Below are 20,680 nucleotides of genomic sequence, written 5' to 3'. Positions count from 1 at the left end.
ATGTCCTGGGTGATGGGGGTCCTTAATGTCAGATGCCGCCTTTTTGAGGCACCCCTTTTGAAGATGGCCTTGATACTGGGGAGGCTATCGCCCTTGATGAAGATGACTGAGTTTGCAACTTGCTGTAGCTATTTCTGATGCTGAGCAGTGGCCCCAGTACATCTGTGGAAATCTGCAAGAGCCTTTAGTGACACAAACCCCTAATGAAATATAGCTGTTATTGTACCTTTGTAATTGTAATGGGCCCAGGATAGATCTTCAGGGATGTTGACACAGTGGGTGGACAACTCACCATGATCTCACTGTTTCTGTTTCTTTGCAAAAGGAAATGATTATCCAGAGGAGCCACCTTCCTGAGAGAGACACTGTGAGATGTGACCAGAAGAGTGAGGGGTGTGAGCGTGCAAGAGACAGTGTACAGAAGACACCTGAAGGAGATACAACAGGGAATATGGGCTCACAAAGGGTGAAGTCAGAAGCATGGAGGGAGGTTAAGGCGCATGTTGAAGATTTTGATGGAAAGGTGCAGATATCGCTGAGTAGAAAAGAAGAGCCTTTGTCTCCCCAAGGCCCCAACTTTGCAGCTAGCTCCCCACCGCTGGAAGAGCGTGGTTTTTCTAGTCAGATCGCAGCTGGGGAAGAAATATCGATGCCATATGAATCCGCGTCACTGCAAATTACTGTGACACAAGACCGCAGCGCACACCCGCAGAGCTTGCACGCACCTGGCCATGAAAACTGCTTGTGCAACGGATATTCACGGAAGGTTACTGCTGTCGACCACCGTCGTCTTTATGAGCACGGGGATTTTCTCAGCTGCTTGCAGAATTACCATCGGCATGTTAGGCCGTCAGATCCCAACCGTGCGAGTATCTGCCACGGTGCCGGCAAGGCTGGGGACCACTCAGACTGGTGTAGGACGGTCTCTGAGAACGGGGAAAGCTTTCGAGTGCATCTGAGGAATACGTCGAGTCCTCTTTGTATTGAGACCGGCAGCAAAAGGCAGAACAGGTGGCCAGATAATGATTGTGACTGGAACTACAGATGGACAATCTTGGTGAATGAGGCTGGGGTGCAACGGAGAGCCTTCAGTGGTAGCTCCAGCTCTCAGCAGAAGGAGTGCAAGGTGCAGTTCCAGGTACGCTGGAAGGATGCCAGGAATCAAATAGATTTTGAGGAAGATCTTGCTAGTGCTTACCGAGTTCTTTTAAAAGATAGTGTTGTCTTGGGTTGCAAAGAGGGGAGGTCAATCAGCCATCCTGAACATCCAAGAATAGAAGTAAAGAACTCAAGGAGACCTTCCAAGGAACCATGGAGGAACCCCCTTAACAACTGGAAAGTTTCAATTACAAACTCTCAGAATAACCTGGTTCAACAAAGACGAAAGGAGAGTGATCAATGCAGGGGTGTAATTAACCAGCACAACAGCCTGTTGAACTCCCAGTGCCAAGCTGAACCATGCTGTACCAAGAAAGAAAGCACGAATGAACAGAGTAGGGCAAAAAGAAAAATGGAACGCTTACATGAAGAAAATATTTGTGAGTTTGGTGCTGACGTTGATTGGTTAAATTGCAAGTCAGGTTTTCATCACGATTCCTCAAACCAGGAGTCTAATGAAGCGTCTGAAGAAAACAACAATGTTCCAGCTAGCCACAGGAGTGACCTCAAATACTCTTGGAAAGAAAGTAAAAGCAAGTTCATAGGAGAACCTAACAATTCTGGCAAGCTTTGCTTTGGGCACCAGAGGAACGACTTACGGAAAGGGAAGGATGCAGGAGAGATTCCTGGAAAAGAGTTGGTCTTGACTAATCAACTTTGTAAGGTCTTCAGTGAGGAAATGAAACATAAAAAGCCAAGAACAGACTCAAAGACCAAGATTATTTCTGAAGCCAGGAACAATAAAGATATACAGAATCCTCTGGATTCTAACAGGGATTTGAAAACTCACTGGAAACACGTGAAAAGTGAATGTTTAGATGAAGACTGCAGTTCTGAGAGATGCTTTGCTAATCATCCTGCTTTGCCTGGAGATCGCTCATCTTGTGAGACAGACTGTGGGCTTGATTTGGGAGTCAATGGAACCCAGACGTACTTTCACACACATTTTGCTAATGACCACAGGCTTTTCGATGTTAACGTACACGAGCAAAAGATGAAAAAGTATGAAGCTGATATGGGCAAATTTGATCACTGCAGGTGGCCAAAGGGGGATGAGTGTAAATCAAAATAATTTGGTGTCTCTGAGAGCAACAAACATCACTCAGCATTTATATCCTCCTTAGTTTAATAACACAATCAGCCTCCTTTATCTAAATACTTTGTAAACATTTCCATCTGATCTTGTAAGAAAATGCAGTTAAATACTATGGTGTCTTTCTAAGCCAAATATTTTTGATTTGAAAATTAAATGTACCTTAGGTATGAATATTAGCTGAGTAAATTCTAAAGTCTCACCTGTCCAGTAGATTAACAATGCCCCTTTCTTGCTGAACTTACTTAAGTGGCCTAATCTATAATTTAGAATCAACACACGAGTGAAAAGTTCTTCCTAGATATTTTGCAACTGAAGAAAAAGGAGATACTTTATGCACACTCAGTGGCCACTTTATTACTTTATTTACCTGTGTCAAGTAAAAGTGCCTATGGAGTGTGTGCTTGTGGTTTTCTTCTGCTGTAGCCCATCTGTCAAGGTTCAGAGATGCTCTTTTGCACGCCGCTGTTGTAACACGTGATTATTTGAGTGATTGTCACCTTGAAGCAGTCTGGCCATTCTCCTCTGACAAGGCAGAGAACAGCCGCGCACTGGATGTTTTTATTTGCCTTTCACACCATTCTCTGCAAACTCTAGAGACTGTTATGCATGAAAATCCCAGGAGATCAGCAGTTGCTGGAGATACTCAAACCACCCCGTCTGGCACCAACAACCATTCCACAGTCAAAGTCACTTAGATCACATTTCTTGTGCGAATGACATTAGTGACAAGGTAATTCATTGTGTCATGCAGTGCGAGGACATGGGAAGAGCTACAGACAGTTAGTTCCATTCCTTCTGCAGCCAAGTCAAAGATGCTGCAAGCTGTAACGGAACTGAGAACAAAAATTACAATTATGTTCTTGTCTCCCACGTAATCTCTGAGGAGTCCTTAATTCTGACTCCGGGCAACACACTTCCCCAGTCTTGAATTTTACTTTGCAGGTAAATTTTTCCACTCAGTTAATATAATGGGGCGGCATGATAGCACAGCGGTTAGCGTAACGCCTTACAGCACCGGTGACCCAGGTTCAATTCCCGCCGCTGCCTGTAAGAAGCTTGTATGTTCTCCCTGTGTTCGCGTGGGTTTTCTCCGGTTGCTCTGGTCTCCTCCCATATGCTAAAGACATACCATTTAGTAGGTTAGTTGGTCACATGGGTGTAGTTGAGGGGTGCTGGCTTGTTGGGCTGTAAGGGCCTGTTACTGAGCTGTATCTCTAAATAAATAAATAAAATATATCCTGTTAATTTATCTTGACAGTCTAGTTTGTAAGGGTCATAGGGAACTGCAGCATAAAGACAGGCCTTTCAGCCCATCTGGTCCATGCCAAACAATTATTCTGCCTAATCCTATCAACCTGCAGCTGGATCATAGAGCTCCATACCTTCCCATCCATATATTTATCCAAACTTCTCTTAAGTGTTGAAATTGAACCTGCATCTACCACTTCTGCTGGCTGCTTATTCCACATTTGCACCATCCACTGAATGAAGAAGTTCTGCCTCATGTCTTCCTTAAACATTTCATCATTAAGAACATAAGGAATAGGAGCAGGAGTCGGCTTTCTGGCCCGTCGAGCCTGCTCTGCCATTCAAAAAGCTCATGGCTGATCTGTCCATGGATTCATCTCCACTTACCTGCCTTTTCTCCGTAACCCTTAATGCCCCTACTATGCAAAAATCTATCCAACCTTGTCTTAAATATATTTACTGAGGTAGCCTCCACTGCTTCATTGGGCAGAGAATTCCACAGATTCACCACTCTCTGGGAAAAGCAGTTCATCCTCATCTATCTTTACCCCTCGTGATTCTGTATACCTCTATCAAATCTCCCCTTATTGTTCTGTGCTCTAGGGAATAAAGTACTAACCTTTCCAACCTTTCTCTATAACTTATGCTCCCAAGTTCCCAAACATCCTGTAAATTTCTGGTAGGCCTTCAATCTCACCAATGTTTTTCCTGTAGTTAGTTCAAGTTTAGCATATTGCCACCCTACACGTGTATGCCGCCAGATGAAACAACGTTCCTCCGGACCAAGGTCCACAACACAATACATATAAATAATAAGGTGCATTTACGGCACAATGAAATGCTACTGGTGCTTTGTATGTGATGGTGGCAGGGAGTTCTGTAATCTCACAGCTTGGGGAAAGAAGCTGTTTTCCGTTATTACAGTTCTTGTCCTAATTCTACGGTACCTCCTGCCTAATGGTAGGCAGTCAAAGAGTTTGTTGTGTGGATGAGAGGGATCCACACAAGGCTAAGGGCCCTGCGTATTCAGGGCTCTGGATAAATGTCTCTGATGGGTGTGTGGGATCCTTCATGATATTACTGGCCTTTTTCTTGCACCTTCTCTACATACCATATGTCCTGGATGGTGGTAGACTGTCGCTGGTCATGCTGAAGGTTCTTCTTTTTAAATCTGCCAATGAACATCAGATCAAGTGTGCAGGTAGGTTTTACACTGAATATTGATATCCCTCCCCCACATCACCAAGCAATTGAAAGCAGCACTAAATTCAATCCAGTTGCTGTGGTATAATGAGGATTTATAGTAATGTTAATAATTATATAGATTGTATACTACAATCCATTCACAATCCAAAGAAGAAATCTGTTTTGGAGTATTGCATTTCATTTTCAGACTCTGATTCATTTGGGAGGTTAAAATTCAAATTCAGAATATTTTCCCAAAGTGGATTTCTTTCACTGTGATTATATACAGATAAATACTTAAATTGTGTTGGTATCAGGAAAGGCCAAACATGATGCAGGTCTGCAAAGTTCAGGTGGAGTTCTGCTTAATACTTGGAAGGCCTAGTTGCTGGTTGGTAACGTTTTCTAATAAAATGTTAAAACATAATATTTGGGAACTTAAGAAAATGTTGTACCACAAATAATGTAAGATGGAAGTACCTTGAAATTTATCTGATTTTGATCATTATATTTCAGCTAAGCTATCTTTGCCAGACTCATAGGTATATTGCAAATGATTTGCAATATCTCCTGTTTTGTTCCATGAGTGTAAAAAGAAAGGGGTATTGTGCTTATTTCCTGTAAAATCTTTTATCCATTCATTCTGTATGTAACATTGTACTGCTGATAATAATGATGGTGACAAAACTCCAAGGATTGATTATGTGTGAGTAGTTCCTACTGAATTCTAATTAAAGACAGCTTATTGTTAAATTATTATTTAAGTCTGGCCATTCTCTTGTGGAATTCCTTCCACTGGATCAACCTCCCTAAATAGAATTTCTAACCCTTCCATTATTGCTTTCGGAAGCTTGTTATGAATATTCCTAGATTACTTTTCAGAAGTACTTAACAGGTTGAGAAGAAAAATGATCAGCTGTGATGGAACAGCAGGGCAGATTTGATGGGGTGAATGGCCTTATTCTACTCCAATGTTTTATTGTAGGGGTTCCAACCATTTTTATGCCATGGACCCCTGCCATTAACGGAGGGTTGGACCCCTATCTTATGGTCTAATAGTCCTTATGGTTTCAGAGTCCAATGAGGCATTCAGAAGTTGGCTGAAAGGCCCTGTGGAAATGCAGGGCCACTTGAACCTGGTTTTTAATCACTACTTCATCTGGAGGAACAGATTGGGTGATCTGTACTTCCTCCGGTCTAGTGGAGCGTATTTATTGCTCACAAATAACCTCTCTACACTGGAGAAATCAAACACTGATTGGGCATCTTGTTCAATCTGCAAGGGTGACTCTGAGCTTTCTGTTGTCTGTCACTTTCACCGGCCTTCCCTCTTCCACTCTGAGCTCCCTGGCTTCAGCTTTCCCAGTGAAGCTCAATGTATGCTCATCACCTTTGGTTCCAGTTTTGTTGATATCTGAAATAAAACCTGCCCATGGACAGCTGTATTTTTGAATTTTCTGTGTCACAGTTCTCCAATCTTGGTATAGTCTTTTATAATCAGTAGCTGCAGTAATTCGGCACTGGCATGTCACGGATTCAATGCAAAAATTGATCCCTGATCTTTGATCCTAGTTAATTGAGTGTGCCTCATGTTTATAAGCAGCCCTGACGTAAATATCTTAAACAGAAACACTGAGAGTCATTCAGGAGTGTTTTCTGGCCTTAAATTGCATTGGATATTTTGACAATATGCACATTGGATAATTATGGTTTGAATGGTAATTGGCCAATAAGCCCTTGATGTAACAGTTAGCGCGACACTATTACAGCTCAGGGCATCAGGATTTGTTCAAGTACAAGAGCTTCTGCAGATGCTCGAAACCCAGAGTAACACACTCCAAAGCTGGAGGATCTCAGCAGGTCAGGCAGCATCTATGAAGAGGAATAGAGTCCACTTTTCAGGCCGAGACCTTTCATCAGGATCTCAGCTTGAAACTTCGGTTCTTTATTCCCTTCTATAGATACTGCCTGACCTGCTGAGTTCATCCAGCATTTTGTGCGTTACTCAGGATATGTTTTAAAGAACTGTTTCCTTCCAAAGTGGTTTATTGATTTATTTTTAACTTCAAAAATGTACCTGCTATTTCAAATTGAATTTGGGAAGGGTTTCTATTTCTTCATGTCTAAATCAAAGTACATTATTGAAGTATGTATGCATTTTGCAGACTCCCCAGGGTTGTATACTGCAATTTGTAATGTAATTTTCCATCAATTTTTTTTTTAGAAGCAATGCTGTTAGTAAATACTTCCCTTGTTCTGCATCTCCGAGAGCAGTAGATTCACTCATCCAACTTCACTCTATTCAGCCAAGTTTGGGAGTTCATTGAGCATTGAAGCACAAATCAGAAACATACATCACTGTGTACAAAACTATTAACACTATTTAGTGTTCTGATGAGCAGTCCTTCACCTGAAACATTATCTATTTCTCTCTTCATTGATGCTGTTAATGTTTCCAGCATCTGCTGTTATTTCAAGGATCAAAGATCCACTTTATTTGCTATATACATTTACATGTATGAGGAAATTGTTGTGGTGTGTTGGTGTAACATGCAACAAAAAGTAACATTAAACAATTATAATAAATAATTATATAAAAATAAAATTGAGGTTAAAGTACAGATATGAAATAAAATGTGCATAAATACATATGTACCATCAACTATTTACAATGTAAACAGCATTATTATTAAAAGTGGTTTAAAGTGCAGTACAGTGACTGGATTAATAGAGAGGGGAGGGGCTAACCAGATGGTTAAACAGATTAATGGCCTGTGGGAAGAAACTTTTAAAATGATATGAAGTGGTTTTTTTTGTTTTAATAGCCCTACAGTGCTTTCCAGAAGAGAGCTTTTGGAAAAGACAGTTTGCTGGGTGGGTAGTGGCCATATGATTAATTTTGTTTATTAATGTGAACTCATAAGTTCTCCAACATAATTGATTGTAGCTGTCTAGTTCAATGAGATGGTTTCAGTACTATTTATTCAAATTAAAATAGAAATGTAAAGACTCAATCAGGCAGTTATTAATGGACAGAGAAAAGTTTACATTATCGGGACAATAAAGGTAATCCAGTTTTAAAATGCAGAGAAGGGGTTGGGGAAGGGATAGAAAAGAAGTAGATGTAATGCAGAAGTTACACAAAAAAAGCAGTGGTAATAGGGACAAGAAATAAAAGGGGGGATAAGAGGAGTAAACGGGAGCAGTGAACCACTGAAAATTGTTGAACTCAGCGCTGAGTCGGCAAAATTAGGTGTAATTTTTCAAGTTCATGTTCATTGGAATAGGAGGCGGAAGATTAAGAATTCAGAGTGATTTTGGGACAAAAAACTAAGAGTGAATAGGTATAAGATAGTCACTCAATCTGCATTTGCTCACTCCATTGTTCTAGGAGCAGACTGGTACAATAAACTGAAAATATGACAAATGATAGTTTTATTTGGAAAGTGTGGGGCTCAGAAAGGTGAAGAGTTGATGTTAACAAAATGTAACATCTTTAGATTTAGCTTCTGCTCACATTTTCAAGCTTAAAATTTCCCTCTAATACCAATCCTTTTCCTTACCTTGAGGATCAAGTCAGCTTTTATACTTGTACCGCTGAACAGCTTTATCTCATTAGACATAATTGCATTTTCAAATTGTTTAATGAACACCACGCCTTGACTGAATATCTCTGCTTGGGAAATCCCAATATAAATCTTTTTTTTCAGGGTTGAACCAGATTTTGTAATGTATGTTCTTGTTTTAATGTAGATTCTTTGACATCAAAACCCACATAGTGCTTCTGGCACACTTTCTACCTCCACTCCTGTACTTCTACCCCATCTCATACTAAAACCTTTGGATTTTAAACATTTCAATACCCATTGTGAAAGCCATTAACTCAAAACTCTCAAATATTTTGACACCAAAATTCTCCTTGCTCAACTTTCACACTCCAAAGTGTACAGAATTTCAGAAAGTTGCCACTACCCTGCACTTGTCCTTCAAGGCTGCCTGAAAGCGAAAGGCAAAATGCATCAGCTCTCCATAATACTCAGTGACTTACTAAGTCATCACAGAGCACTAGAATCCATCATTGTGGCCTTAATTTCCAAATAAATTAGTGGACTGTCAAAATAATGAGGTTAAAATTGGAGAGAAATAATTTTTACCCAGTTCTGATCTTCAAGCAATGTTCTCCGTGGTCTAAGTGGATCCAAAGTGTGTTCTTTGCTAACACACTAATCTGCATAATAACATTGCAGAACACCATCCGTAATTGAGTTATTCAGGCTATGCTCTTTAAGCACAACTTTGAGATTAAGGGCTGTTGTAAGCTTTTCATATCTGACCTGTGTTGACAACAGAAAAATGGAGTGGTATTCAGAGTCAATGCTCCATTGAGTTTGCACACTTAACAGAGTACTGATTACGGGGCATCCAAACATCACCGTAACTCCACCATGGATGGTTCCAAGCCTGGCTGCGAAAGGAGATTGGGCATGGGGCTAGCAACCCCATCCAGTAAAAACCCAGAGCTACAGAAGTGTCAATGGAAGCTCCAAAGACCTCATTGCTGGGAGAGGAAGGATCTTTGAAGATGAGTTACACCTGGGGATAACTTGAAAGACGGGTTCAGGAAAAAGGACTCTGACAAGCTGCTGTTGGTGGATTATAAACCAGCAGGGGTGATGGTTAAGTAAATAAACATCACAACAGATCAGTGTCCACATAAACAACATAAGGGTACTTAGGGCTTATTAGTGATGAATAAAATTGTGAAGAGGTTTCAGTTTCATCATGTATCTACCATAAAAAGTCTCAATAATTAAAGCTGTTAACAAAATGAATACGTTGATTTCAACAATCCTAATGTAATTTTAACAGTATATTCCAAAATGAAATGACATCAGCAATTCTGAGTGATGTTAAAAATATTGCAAAATGAAATGCACCAGTTTAGATTGGTAGTCAACACATATCCATTCAAGACTGTTAATGTATATAACAATTAATGGTCTGGCAATATCTTGCAACTGCATTGTAAGAATTTTCCAACAGTGTGTTAAGGATAGGCAACATTAAAAATAAATTTCCCAAAATAAAATTTACTGATTTAAGCACACCATTATTTTCAGTAAAAATAACTAAAACACATTAAGACAAAGGTTTGCAATCAATAATAAGGTCCGTTTGAACATCCTTAACCGTTGCTTGCAAGGTCATGTAGATGGGGAGACGTGAGTGGGTGAGAAGGGGTCTTTCCCTGTGAGATATTAATTACATATCGTCATAAGTTATTGCTGATACACAGAATTGAATTTCTTCAGTTGCCTTAGTGGAATATGAACTCTCTACCACTGGGCTCCTGGTTAAGTAGTGTAGCTTCTACATTATTAACTTTACTAACTGTGCCAAGGGAGAATCCATAAAGATCAGCCTTTATGTAGAAAACTGTAAATTTTTACATAATTAAATCTGACTACTATTGAATTCCAAATACTGACATCATTTATTTCAACAAAAAAAACAGGCTTCCAGTACCTGTATCCTTTTAAACAGATTCAATGGTATGTTGTTAGTAGATACATGGGTTTTTAAAAGATTGACCTTTTAAAAAATAGTAAAGAAATCACATTTAACAGATCATGACTATAATGTACGAGTTGAGATTAAAATACAAATTAAAAAGTCATGTTATTCCATCAGTTACAAAAAAAGATAAAAGATACTGTATCTAAACATGCATATTAAAATGATTTGGTTCATAAGCTTGATATTTTAAAAGGAATATGGTTTAAACCAATGGACTCGATGTGACTGCTCTTGCAAAATCAACTCTTAAAAATTATTTGCCGTCTTGTGTTGTTGTTACAAACTGCCACCGAGGCATTACACCCTAATTAGAAGGGCCATGTTACATGAAAAGAAAAATTACACCTCGGAACAAAATTAACAGCCAATTTTACAGTAACTCTACACAATGTAAATTGGCTTTATGTTGCTCACTTCACTGGCAAAACAGGCAGAGGCTCAACTTCACACAGATAAAAATTAGCTCTGCAGGAATGTGATTAATACAAAAAGCTCTTGTGAAAGGTAATCGCTGTTATCAAATGGATTGACTCAGTGGTCCATTTCCATGTAGTAACTTCTATGAAGTTAATTACCAAAATGTAGCAAAAGCTTTGAATCCTGTAATGTTAAAGAAATGAGGCAAATATTTCATAGACAATTCAGATAAACCTGAATGAACTGAGAGTTTGATTATCAAACCTGACTGCCCTATTTTGACTGGGATGAATAGTGTTTTTATAGTTTTACAATATTTCTAGTTCAATGTTATTTTGAAAGACAAACCACCTACATACAAACTAACATTTGCTTTCAAGTTGTCACTTGATGCTCCTAACAATACATGTCTGTTGCTATAATAAATTCTGAAGTGTTCTGAAAATTGTGCCTCCCTGGCCCAAAGAAATTTACTCCAAAAATTCAATGTTCTTGTTGTGTGATCGATTCTACAAAAATAGATCTCTCCAAACTGCAGAACTTCACTCCTTCTTCAATTCTTTAGCTTCTTTAGTATCTTCTTCATCTGTGTATTCCGTGGGCTCTTCTCCTGGCTTCAGGAGTTTTCCAACATAGTTGTACCGCTCTGAAAAGAAAACAACATTAATAAATATATGACTGCGAAGAAGCCTTTGGTGGAATTAACTAACAATCCCATTGCTAGTGCCAAATGAGATGCAATCTAAATACAGTTAAAGTCTGTCCTGAGCCTTTAGGCTCATCAGGCCAGTGCTTATGCCGGTTTCCGTGGCGTGAAGCGACTGAGAGTACGAGACTACCCCCCCCGGATAGGACACCAGTCTATCACGAGGTTAACCCCCAGCAGTTTGCTGGTACCCATTTTCAGCTGGGTGACTGGAGCAATGTTAAGTGCCTTGCCCAAGGACACAATACGCTGCCTCGGCTGGGGCTCGAACTCACGTCCTTCAGATTGCTAGTCGAATGCCTTTACCACTTGGCCACGCGCCACACAATCTAAATACAGGGACAGTCTTTAATCCATCCTTCTTCTGGATTCTCACTCTCGCTGTGGAAGGGGTGACACCTCTCTCTCCCTTGTTAGTGAGAAAGATGGCCTATGGCACATTGAACTGTTGGGTCAATGACAGGTTTTGTTGGACTGCAGGTCATGGTTTCTCTTTGGAGATTTGCTACTGCTTGCTTGGTGGGTGGTGGGCACTGATGCTTCCCACTGGAACAAGTGGGGGGAGGGTTGATGCTGTGCTGCTTCTAGTTGTGGATGGGGTGAGGGGGGCTTTGGGGTTCTAACTTTTTTCTCTCATTTATTCTTTGGGGTTTTCTTCTGTTTAATGGATGACTGCGAAGTATAAGAATTTCAGGTTGTATACTGTATACATTCTCATATTACATGGAACCATTGAAAGAGGGGGAGAATCTCCATCTATGAATTATCTGCTAAATCACTACGTATACGCATCAATATATTGTTGGTAAACCAACATGAGGTCCCAAAGAAAAAACAGAATATGATTGGTAAATCACAAAGTGGCGCATGATTAGTATGATGAGTTTTATTTTTCTGATCTTCAAGCTCTCCTTGGGGAACATATTCACTCTGAGAGTGGTGAGAGTGTGGAACAAACTGCCAGAGGAAGTGGATGATAAGTGGATGACTGGGAAGTCCGAATCCCATCAATCCACATGACTTACGACTGAACTGCATTTCCCACTCCTGAAGACTTTCCAACTGCATAGCATCGAGATCAGACAAGTCATCATATTCTTCGCTCAGTGCCTCTTTATCCAAACAAAATGTAGCCAGGCCCCTTGATGCATCTCTTCCAGCAAACACGCCGTAAGGACCACCTAAACAAAACAATTGTTACTCATTAGTGCAATCCTTCCCTTCAACGTTCTATAAAACTAAAGCAGCAAATAAAATAACAATGTAATAGCAATAAATGAGTGCAATACGCTAAATGGAAACAACAAGTTCTTTTAAAACACACACAAAATGCCAGAGGAACTCAGCAGGTCAGACAGCATCTATGGAAATGAATAAACTGTCAATGTTTCGGGCTGAGACCCTTCTTCAGAATTGGAAAGGAAAGGAGTAGATGCCAGAATAAAAAGAGGGGAGGGATGGAGAGGGAGAGAAGCTGACAGGTGAAGCCAGGTGGATGGAAAAGGCAAAGGGCTAGAGAAGAAGGAATCTCATAGGAAATGAGAGTGGACCATGGGAGAAAGGGAAGGAGGGTCAAGTTCTTTTGCTAGTTTAAGAGGATTGTTTTGTGAAATCAGCTAAGATGTAGAACTGAGAACCAAGTAGAATATATCTGCCACTTCCAAGGATCATTATTCTTCAGTATTTCTGGATCTGCAGAGTAAGAAATAATTTATCTGCAGATGCTGCATCATAATGTATTTTATTTGCTTTTTGAGATCTGGAGTTGTTATAAAGAGGATGAGGAGGAAAGGTAGATGAAGAAAGTGATGTTTTAAGAGCATAAAAAAACAGAAACTGGAGAAGACATTCATTCACCTAAGACCACGACTCTCAATACCACTTACTTACAGTAACTCTGCAACATTTGATTCCGTTCAAATCCAAAATCCGTAAGAATAATTGGAAGTGGAATTGGTTTAGTATTATCACATGTACAGGCACAGTGAAAAACTTGGCAGTATACTGCTTATACAGATCAAATAATTGCAAAGTGCATTGAGGTAGAACAAGGTAAAACAGTAATAGAATGCAGAATAAAGTGCAACAGCAAGAGAAAGTACAGTGCAGATAAATAATAAAAGTACACAGTCATAACGGGGTAGATTGCGAGGCCAAGAGACCATCTTATTTTACAAGGGATAAGAATTTTGCATTCTCATTCTTCTAAACACGCAGGGCCAATATGTTTAATCCTTCCTCTTCAGAAAATTCCAACCCCCACTCCAATATTTACCAATCCTGACTCAACAAACTGCTCTGGTTGAAAACATAACAGAACGATAAAGCAAGTTAACAGATTTGAGCAGTTTATTCCTATCATTACATTTGCAATAAAAATTGTCTTTTATATTCAAGGTCTCTACTTGAGATAAATCACCTCATGAAAGGCCATTGACCCAAAATACTAGCTGTTTCCTTTTCCAAAAACAACTCGCTGAATACTCCAGGCATTTCTGTCTTTATTCAGTTTTGTTTTGCTTTGAGAATGTGACTATTAGATCTAAAGTGATAGCGGTTCCATTTATCAGCATGTGTCAGTTCATGTTTGAAGATATCAAAGGAATGAGGGCCAGTTGGGAAAACGCTGTCCAAAGTGATGAGACTTTTTGTGCTTTTCATACAAACAAAATGTACAAATTATACTCAACACAAATATCATTGCAGAAAAAGAAAATTTACAATTAATCTTTTAGATTTAGCTATGTAAAATTGATGATTGATTTTTATGTAATAAGTTCTGAACTTCACATTATTTTTCTGCAATAAGTTTTATTTACTAAATGTACTTTTGCTTTCGGGTTCAGTATCAGGAATAACATGGATAGGTTCATATACCTCAATGTATTAACCCATCTTTTGCTGTCCGAAGAAGATTCATTTTCATTATACGCTGTGTCGTATGACATGTGTGATCATAAAGAGAAGTTTTCATTATTCCACTATGTTATAATTGTTCTATTCTGAGACCTTATAATCCAACATCCAAGATGGCGGCGCGACGCAGCTTGCAGTGGCCACTCCAGAGCTGATTATCTGTTATTTGTGAAGCGGGGTACCATGCGCAATCATAATCGGATGAAAACGGACATGGGAGCACGGAGGAACATCTGAAAATCTCCAGAAAGACCTTCTTCATTGCTGCTGCTGCTGTGAGGTCCGGGTCTCTGCTGGGAAGAACAGGCCCCCAGTCCTCGGGGTCGCGTTGCTGATGGCTGTTGGCGGGGCCGTCTTAATACGCTCGGCAGAGGATGGTGCTCAGAGAAGCTGTGCCGGAGGCTCGGAGGTTCGACAGACTCGGAGTCCACTGCAGTCAGGTCCCTTTCACTGTGTGCTGCGTCGGTGAGGCTGAGTCAGGCGGCACCGTGGAAGTCCATAGCGGGGGTATTCCCTTCTGCCACCGGCGTGGGATGACGAGTCAACCAGGGACCCTGAGTACTTGTGTAAACTGTGTGGTGGTTTCTTTCGAACTTAGTCTTTTAACATCTTTGGACTATTTTTACTGTGCCCATGGTCTTTTTTTTTATCAATTATGCTATTGTTTGCACTGTTATAACTATATGTTGTAAATATGTGGTTTTGTGCAGGTCTTGCAGCTTTAGATTTTGGTCTTGTTTTTGTCTGGTGGGATTTGGAGCTCCTTTCCAGGGAACGCGCTAAGATGGTAGCGCGATATTAATAAGCAGTAGCCTCTCCGGACTCTGGATTGGGGATTGCCGAACGTTATGTGGATTTTCTGGTGTAGTCTGTTTTGTCATGTGTTTTTGTGATATCATTCTGAAGAAACGTTGTCTCATTTTTTAACTGCATTGCATTTGTGGTTTTTAAATGACAATAAACTGAATCTGAATCTGAAGTTAGTACAATGAATGTCTCACATTATTGTTCGCCTAGCTTGAAGACAAACAGATTACTGATCTCAGTAGATTGGCCAAGTTTTGGCATATCAGTCAACCATACTTAGAGCAGGAAGATTCCAGTATGAAGTTATTTCAGATAATGAATAGTCCAAAATATTTCATTACCGTAAAATACCAAACAATTCCACAGCAGAAGACTCTATACTACAACCAATTATTCTTTTTTCAATGCAATGTTCAAGGCAGAATTCATTTTTATCTCTCTGTAGTTATTTAACAAACAGAAGGTCATGAAAGCAATATCTGGAACTGGTCAAAAAAAGATAAAACTATAAAAACTTCCAAGGCCACACGGGGGTTGTAATAAGACGAAAGAAACTGAAACACAGCAGAATTACTTTGGAGCACTACCACTTGTATTTTAAATACAGTCAACCCACACTACCCTTAAAAGTGAGAGAACAGAAGTCGAATAGAGTCAGTGGAACAAAGGAGAGGGTTTATGGGGGAGCAAAGTGGGAGGGAAGGAAAGGTGGTATTAGTGGCAGCAAAGTTAGAGGGTAGATAATGAGCAAAGCTGTGGAACTGGGAGTGCAGGATGAGAATAAGACAGGAAAGAAAGGAATGGAATCGGACGTGAGGGAAAGGAAGGGATTGGATCGCAAAGAAAGGAGGGAATCAGATGGGAAGGAAAGGTGGGGATGGGGAAGGAGGGAATCAGGGAGGAAGGAAAGGAGGGGGTCGGGGGACAGGAGGGAATCGGTAGGAAGGAGGGAATGGAGGGGAAGCAGTGGTTTGGAGGGAAAAGGGAGAGGATCAGCGGAAAGGAGGAGCTCAGGGGACAGAAGGGGATGGAGGGACAAGAGTAGATCGGGGGACGGAGATCAGGAGAAATGAGCGGATTTGGGGAAGGAGGGGATCAGGGGAAAGCGGATATTGCGGGAAGGATGGGCTTGGCGGACAGGAGGAGATCAGGGATACAGGAAGGGTTCGGGGAGACGGGAAGGGATCGAGAGACAGGGGATTGGGGGAGAAGGAGATCAGGTGGAAGGAAAGGAGGGGATCGGGGAAGAAAGGTGGGGATCAGGGAGGAAGGAAAGGAGGGGATGAGGGGACAGGAGGTAATCGGTCGGAAGGAGGGAATGGGGAGGAAGAAAAAGTGGGGTTCGGGGGAACAGGAAGGGATCGAGGGAAGGAGGGGATCGGTGGGACAGGAGGGGATTGGGAGAAGGGTTCGGTGGGACAGGAGGGGGCCGGGGAGAACGAGACGGGAATCGGGGGCATGTAGAAGAGGATCAGGGTGTGTATGGGGGGGGGGGAGTTAGTTTAACGGGAGCCAAGAGCCCTGTGTCTGTACCTTCTCCGTAGAACTTCTTGCCGTTGGTCACATCGAAGACCTTGCCCTTGACGGCGATGAGGATCCGCGGGTTCTGCTTGCCGTCGAACTGCCGCATCTCGGCCGGGGTGAAGTCCCTCCGGAGCCGGGGCAGCTTCTCGCTTTCGTCCTCCTGCTCGACCACCGAGGGCCGGTCACCCCGCACGATCTTGTAGAGGAGGAAGAGGCAGAGGAACAGCAGGCTGATGTTGAGGGGGCTGGTGAAGATCTCCTGCAACACTCCGGACCCCAGTAGGCTCGCCACGGACTCCTCCGCCATCTTAGCACTGGGCTCCTGTCAGCTGTGCGCGGGCACGCGTCTGCCACGGGAACGTGTCCGGCTCAGAGATACGGCCCGCGTCCGCGGACAGCGCCCCCTCTCCCGGAGGACTAGCAACTGTTCACACCGCCCGCCGCCTGGACCTCTCTCTGTCAGTGTTGAACTTTATTCTGCATTCTTTTATCGCACTTTATACTATCTTAATGCACCGTGCAATGAAATCTGTATGAACAGTATGCAAGCAGGCTTTTCACTGTGCAGACTAATTTATTTATCACACGTGTACCGAAACATACATTGAGATGTGTCGTTTTGTGTTAAAACCCAACACAGTCTAAGGAGAAAACACTAGGAAATCTGCAGATGCTGGAAATTCAAACAACAACACACACAAAATGCTGGTGGAACACAGCAGGCCAGGCAGCATCTATAGGAGAAGCACTGTCGACGTTTCGGGCCGAAACCCTTCATCAGGAGTGAAGTGACATGGGACGGTCAAGGGGGGATAAGAAGTGGGGGGAGGGATGAAGTAGAGAGCTGGGAAGTGATAGTCCTATAGGATGCTGCCTGGCCTGCTGTGTTCCACCAGCATCTTTTGTGTGTTACAGTCTAAGGAGATACTGGGGGCAGCCCGCAACTGTGGCCGCACATTCGACACCAACATTGCATGCCTAGAATGTTCAACAGAACAACATAAGCAAGCAGCATCACCACCAAAGCAAACACACAGCATTAAACATGGCCCTCTCCCACCCACTCACACACTCAGACAGACCACCTCCGGTACCGGTATACCAATACCAAAACTTCTGCATTCTGGAAATTGATCCAGCTAACATCTGTTGTACTTCCCCTCTCTACGGATCTACCTATTCTTACTTATGTAAAGGACACAATTTTCCATGTCAACACACATAAAATGCCGGAGGGATTCAGCACCTAACAGGGGGAAATTATCAGTCGACCTTACTGGCTGAGACCCTTCATCGGGACTCGAGTTACTCCAGGACCTTGTGTGTGTTGCTCCGGATTTCCAGCATCTGCAGAATCTCTATTGTCACCATTTTCCAAACACAGTATCACCAGGTCCATAAGACCAGAAGACATAGGAGTAGAATTAGGCCATTCGGCCCATCAAGTCTGCTTCGCCATTCCATCATGGCTGATTTATTATTCCTCTCAACCCAATTCTCCTGCTTTCTCCTCATAACTTCTGTCACCTTTACTAATCAAAAAGCTATCAACTTCTGCTTTAAATATCTCCAATGACTTGGCCTCCACAGCTGTCTGTTGGCAATGAATTCCTCAGATTCACCACCCTCTGGCTGAAGAAATTCCTCCTCATCTCTGTTATAAAGGGATGCCTTTTTACTCTGAGGTTGTGCCCTCTGGTCCGAGACTCCCCCCACTATAGGGCCTAGTATTATTGCAGAAGAAAGTATTAAATTGTGTACAGTACTTGTATCCTGTTGCAATAAATGCAACAAAGTGTTGTTGCCTTCCAAATTGTTTGTTAACTTTAAGTGATTTGTGTGCAGAGAAATCCAGTTTGCTCTGTCCGCCAACCCCTCTCAATCTCTCACCAATTAAAAGTGGATGACTTCATATTATTCCGAATTAAATTTCATCTGCCATGTCCTCAATTACTCACTTTACCTGCCAATATCCTCCTGAAGCCCCTCTGCAAACTCCTCTCACCCAAACTGGCACTCAGCCTTGCATCATTAGCAAAGCTGATCCCATTGATCTGAGCCCTCTCAAATGGCGTTTTTGATTCCCGTCACTGTCTGGAAGGAATTTTTACATTCTCCCCATGACTGTGTGGGTTTCCTCCGGGTGTTCCAGTTTCCTCCCACCTTCCAAAGATGCACAGGTTAGGGTAGGTGCAAAGTGGGTATGACATGTTGGTCTGGAAGCATGGCGACACTTGCTGGCTGCCCCAAGCACAATCCTCAGATTGTATTGGTCGCTGACACAAAGCAATGCTTTTCATTGCTTGTTTCATTGCTTTAATGTACATGTGACAAACAAAGGTAATCTTTTCTCTTTATGTTGAAATCATTGTTGAGTCCTGAAGATCCAGTTGTTGGAAATTGCTGTTCCTGGAATTTATGAAAAGTTTCATTGGAATAGTATAGGAAAGTGTGGTTAGAACATGGGACATAGAACAGTACAGCACTGTACAGATCCGTCGGCTCATGTTGTGCTGACCTTTTAACCTACTCAAGATCAATCTACCCCTTCCCTCCCACATAGCCCTCTGTTTTTTTCTCATCCATTTGCCTGTCTAAGAGTCTCTTAAGTGTCACTAACATATCTGTCTCCACCACCACCCCTGGCAGCGTGTTCCATGCACTTAACATTCTACCTATCTTTGATGTCTCCCCTATACTTCCCTCCATTCATAAGAACATGAAAAATAGTAGCAAGAGTATGCCATCTGGCCCATCAAGCCTGCTCCACCATTCAATAAGATCATGGCTGATTTGGCCATGGACTCACTTCCACCTACCTGCCTTTTCCCCATAACCCTTAATTCACCTACTATGCAAAAATCTATCCAACCTTGTCTTAAATATATTTCCTGAGGTAGCCTCCACTGCTTCATTGGGCAAAGAATTCCACAGATTCACCACTCTCTGGAAAAAGCAGTTCCTCCTCATCTCAGTCCTAAATCTACTTCCCCTTAAGGAATCTTGAGGCTATATCCCTTAGTTCTAGGCTCACCTGCCTCTATCTTATCTACCCCTTTCATAATTTTATATGTTTCTATAAGATCTCCTCTCATTCTTCTGAATTCCAGAGAGTACAGTCCCAAGAGACTCAATCTCTCCTCGTAGTCTAATCCCCTCATCTCTGGAATCAACCTGGTGAACCTCCTCTGCACTGCCTCCAAAGCCAGTATATCCTTCCTCAAGTAAGGAGACTAGAAACACACACATACTCCAGGTGTGGCCTCACCAGCACCCTGTACAGTTGCAGCATAACCTCCCTGCTCTTAAATTTCATCCCTCCGGCAATGAAGGCCAACATTCCATTTGCCGTCTTGATAGCTGCACTTGCAAACCAACCTTTTGTGATTCATGCAGAAGCACCTCCAGGTCTCTCTGCACAGCAGCATGCTGCGAATTTTCACCATTTAAATACTAATCTGCTCTTGCAGTTTTCCTTCCAAAGTGGATGACCTCGCATTCACCTTAAAGGTATGTTTTCTCATATTTGCGACTGCCACCCTGGGAAAAAGGCACTGGTTTTTCAGTCCATCACAGGCAATTGGTGGGAGCACTGCCAGAAGAAAGCTGCATCTGTTATCAAAGACCCCCACTATCCAGGCCATTCTCTCTTCTTGCTACTGCCATTGGGCAGGAGGTACAGGTGCTACCAGGTCCAATATCACCAGATTCAGGAACCGTTATTGCCGTACAAGCATCAGGCTCCTGAACTGGCGTGGATAACTTCATTCACCAATACCCTGAACTGATTTTATGATATGCAAACTTGCTTTCAAGGATTCTCTGCAACTCATATTCTCAGTACTATTATTATTGGTATAATTGAACCCCCATCAGTGAAAGCTGGCAATCTAAAGTGATTTCTCTAACTGCTGCATTACAGTGACTCTATAGTCATTTACCTTTGTCCTACCCTCCTTCAATAGCTTCCCAGCAGAGCCAACTCATTAACAGCGATGGAACTGAACCTCAAATTGCGCCTCGACTGATGGTGAAACCCACTTTTC

The 20,680-nt window shown here is 41.9% G+C and overlaps 2 protein-coding genes across 5 annotated transcripts in view; one reads left to right on the top strand and one right to left on the bottom strand.

Annotated features, from left to right (window-relative positions):
• The window catches only part of LOC140734189 (A-kinase anchor protein 17A-like), a 65,386-nt gene extending 58,030 nt beyond the window's left edge, over positions 1–7,356 (top strand). For 3 of the 4 annotated variants that reach the window (XM_073057840.1, XM_073057841.1, XM_073057839.1), the window contains one exon: positions 326–5,446. In XM_073057840.1, the coding sequence (XP_072913941.1) occupies positions 326–2,230 (1,905 nt within the window). In that variant the 3' untranslated portion in view covers positions 2,231–5,446. Of the gene's footprint in view, positions 1–325; positions 5,447–6,911 lie in introns of those variants that run through there. The other variant, XM_073057842.1, reaches the window with a different exon arrangement.
• Positions 7,357–10,157: 2,801 nt separating this feature from the next.
• Positions 10,158–16,990, bottom strand: pgrmc1 (progesterone receptor membrane component 1). The gene is made up of 3 exons (XM_073057843.1): positions 16,644–16,990; positions 12,413–12,568; positions 10,158–11,327 (listed from the first exon to the last, which is right to left on the bottom strand). Exons 1-3 carry the CDS (start codon positions 16,939–16,941, stop codon positions 11,224–11,226), a joined length of 558 nt encoding a protein of 185 aa, XP_072913944.1. The 5' UTR covers positions 16,942–16,990; the 3' UTR covers positions 10,158–11,223.
• Between the last annotated feature and the right edge of the window lie 3,690 nt (positions 16,991–20,680).

The sequence above is a fragment of the Hemitrygon akajei genome, chromosome 10 (genome assembly GCF_048418815.1).
Source record: "Hemitrygon akajei chromosome 10, sHemAka1.3, whole genome shotgun sequence".
In the NCBI taxonomy this organism is placed as follows: Eukaryota; Metazoa; Chordata; class Chondrichthyes; order Myliobatiformes; family Dasyatidae; genus Hemitrygon; species Hemitrygon akajei.
The sequence above is the reverse complement of the archived record's forward strand: the minus strand, read 5'-3'. Positions and strand labels throughout refer to the sequence as shown.

Excerpts from the sequence above, each read along its gene's own strand:
- pgrmc1 (XM_073057843.1), bottom strand. The coding sequence starts at position 16,941 with ATGGCGGAGGAGTCCGTGGCGAGCCTACTGGGGTCCGGAGTGTTGCAG. Across the intron at positions 12,569-16,643 it reads CAAGAAGTTCTACGGAGAAG|GTGGTCCTTACGGCGTGTTT; the intron begins GTACAGACACAG and ends TGTTTTGTTTAG. Across the intron at positions 11,328-12,412 it reads GTGGGAAATGCAGTTCAGTC|AGCGGTACAACTATGTTGGA; the intron begins GTAAGTCATGTG and ends TTTTCTTTTCAG.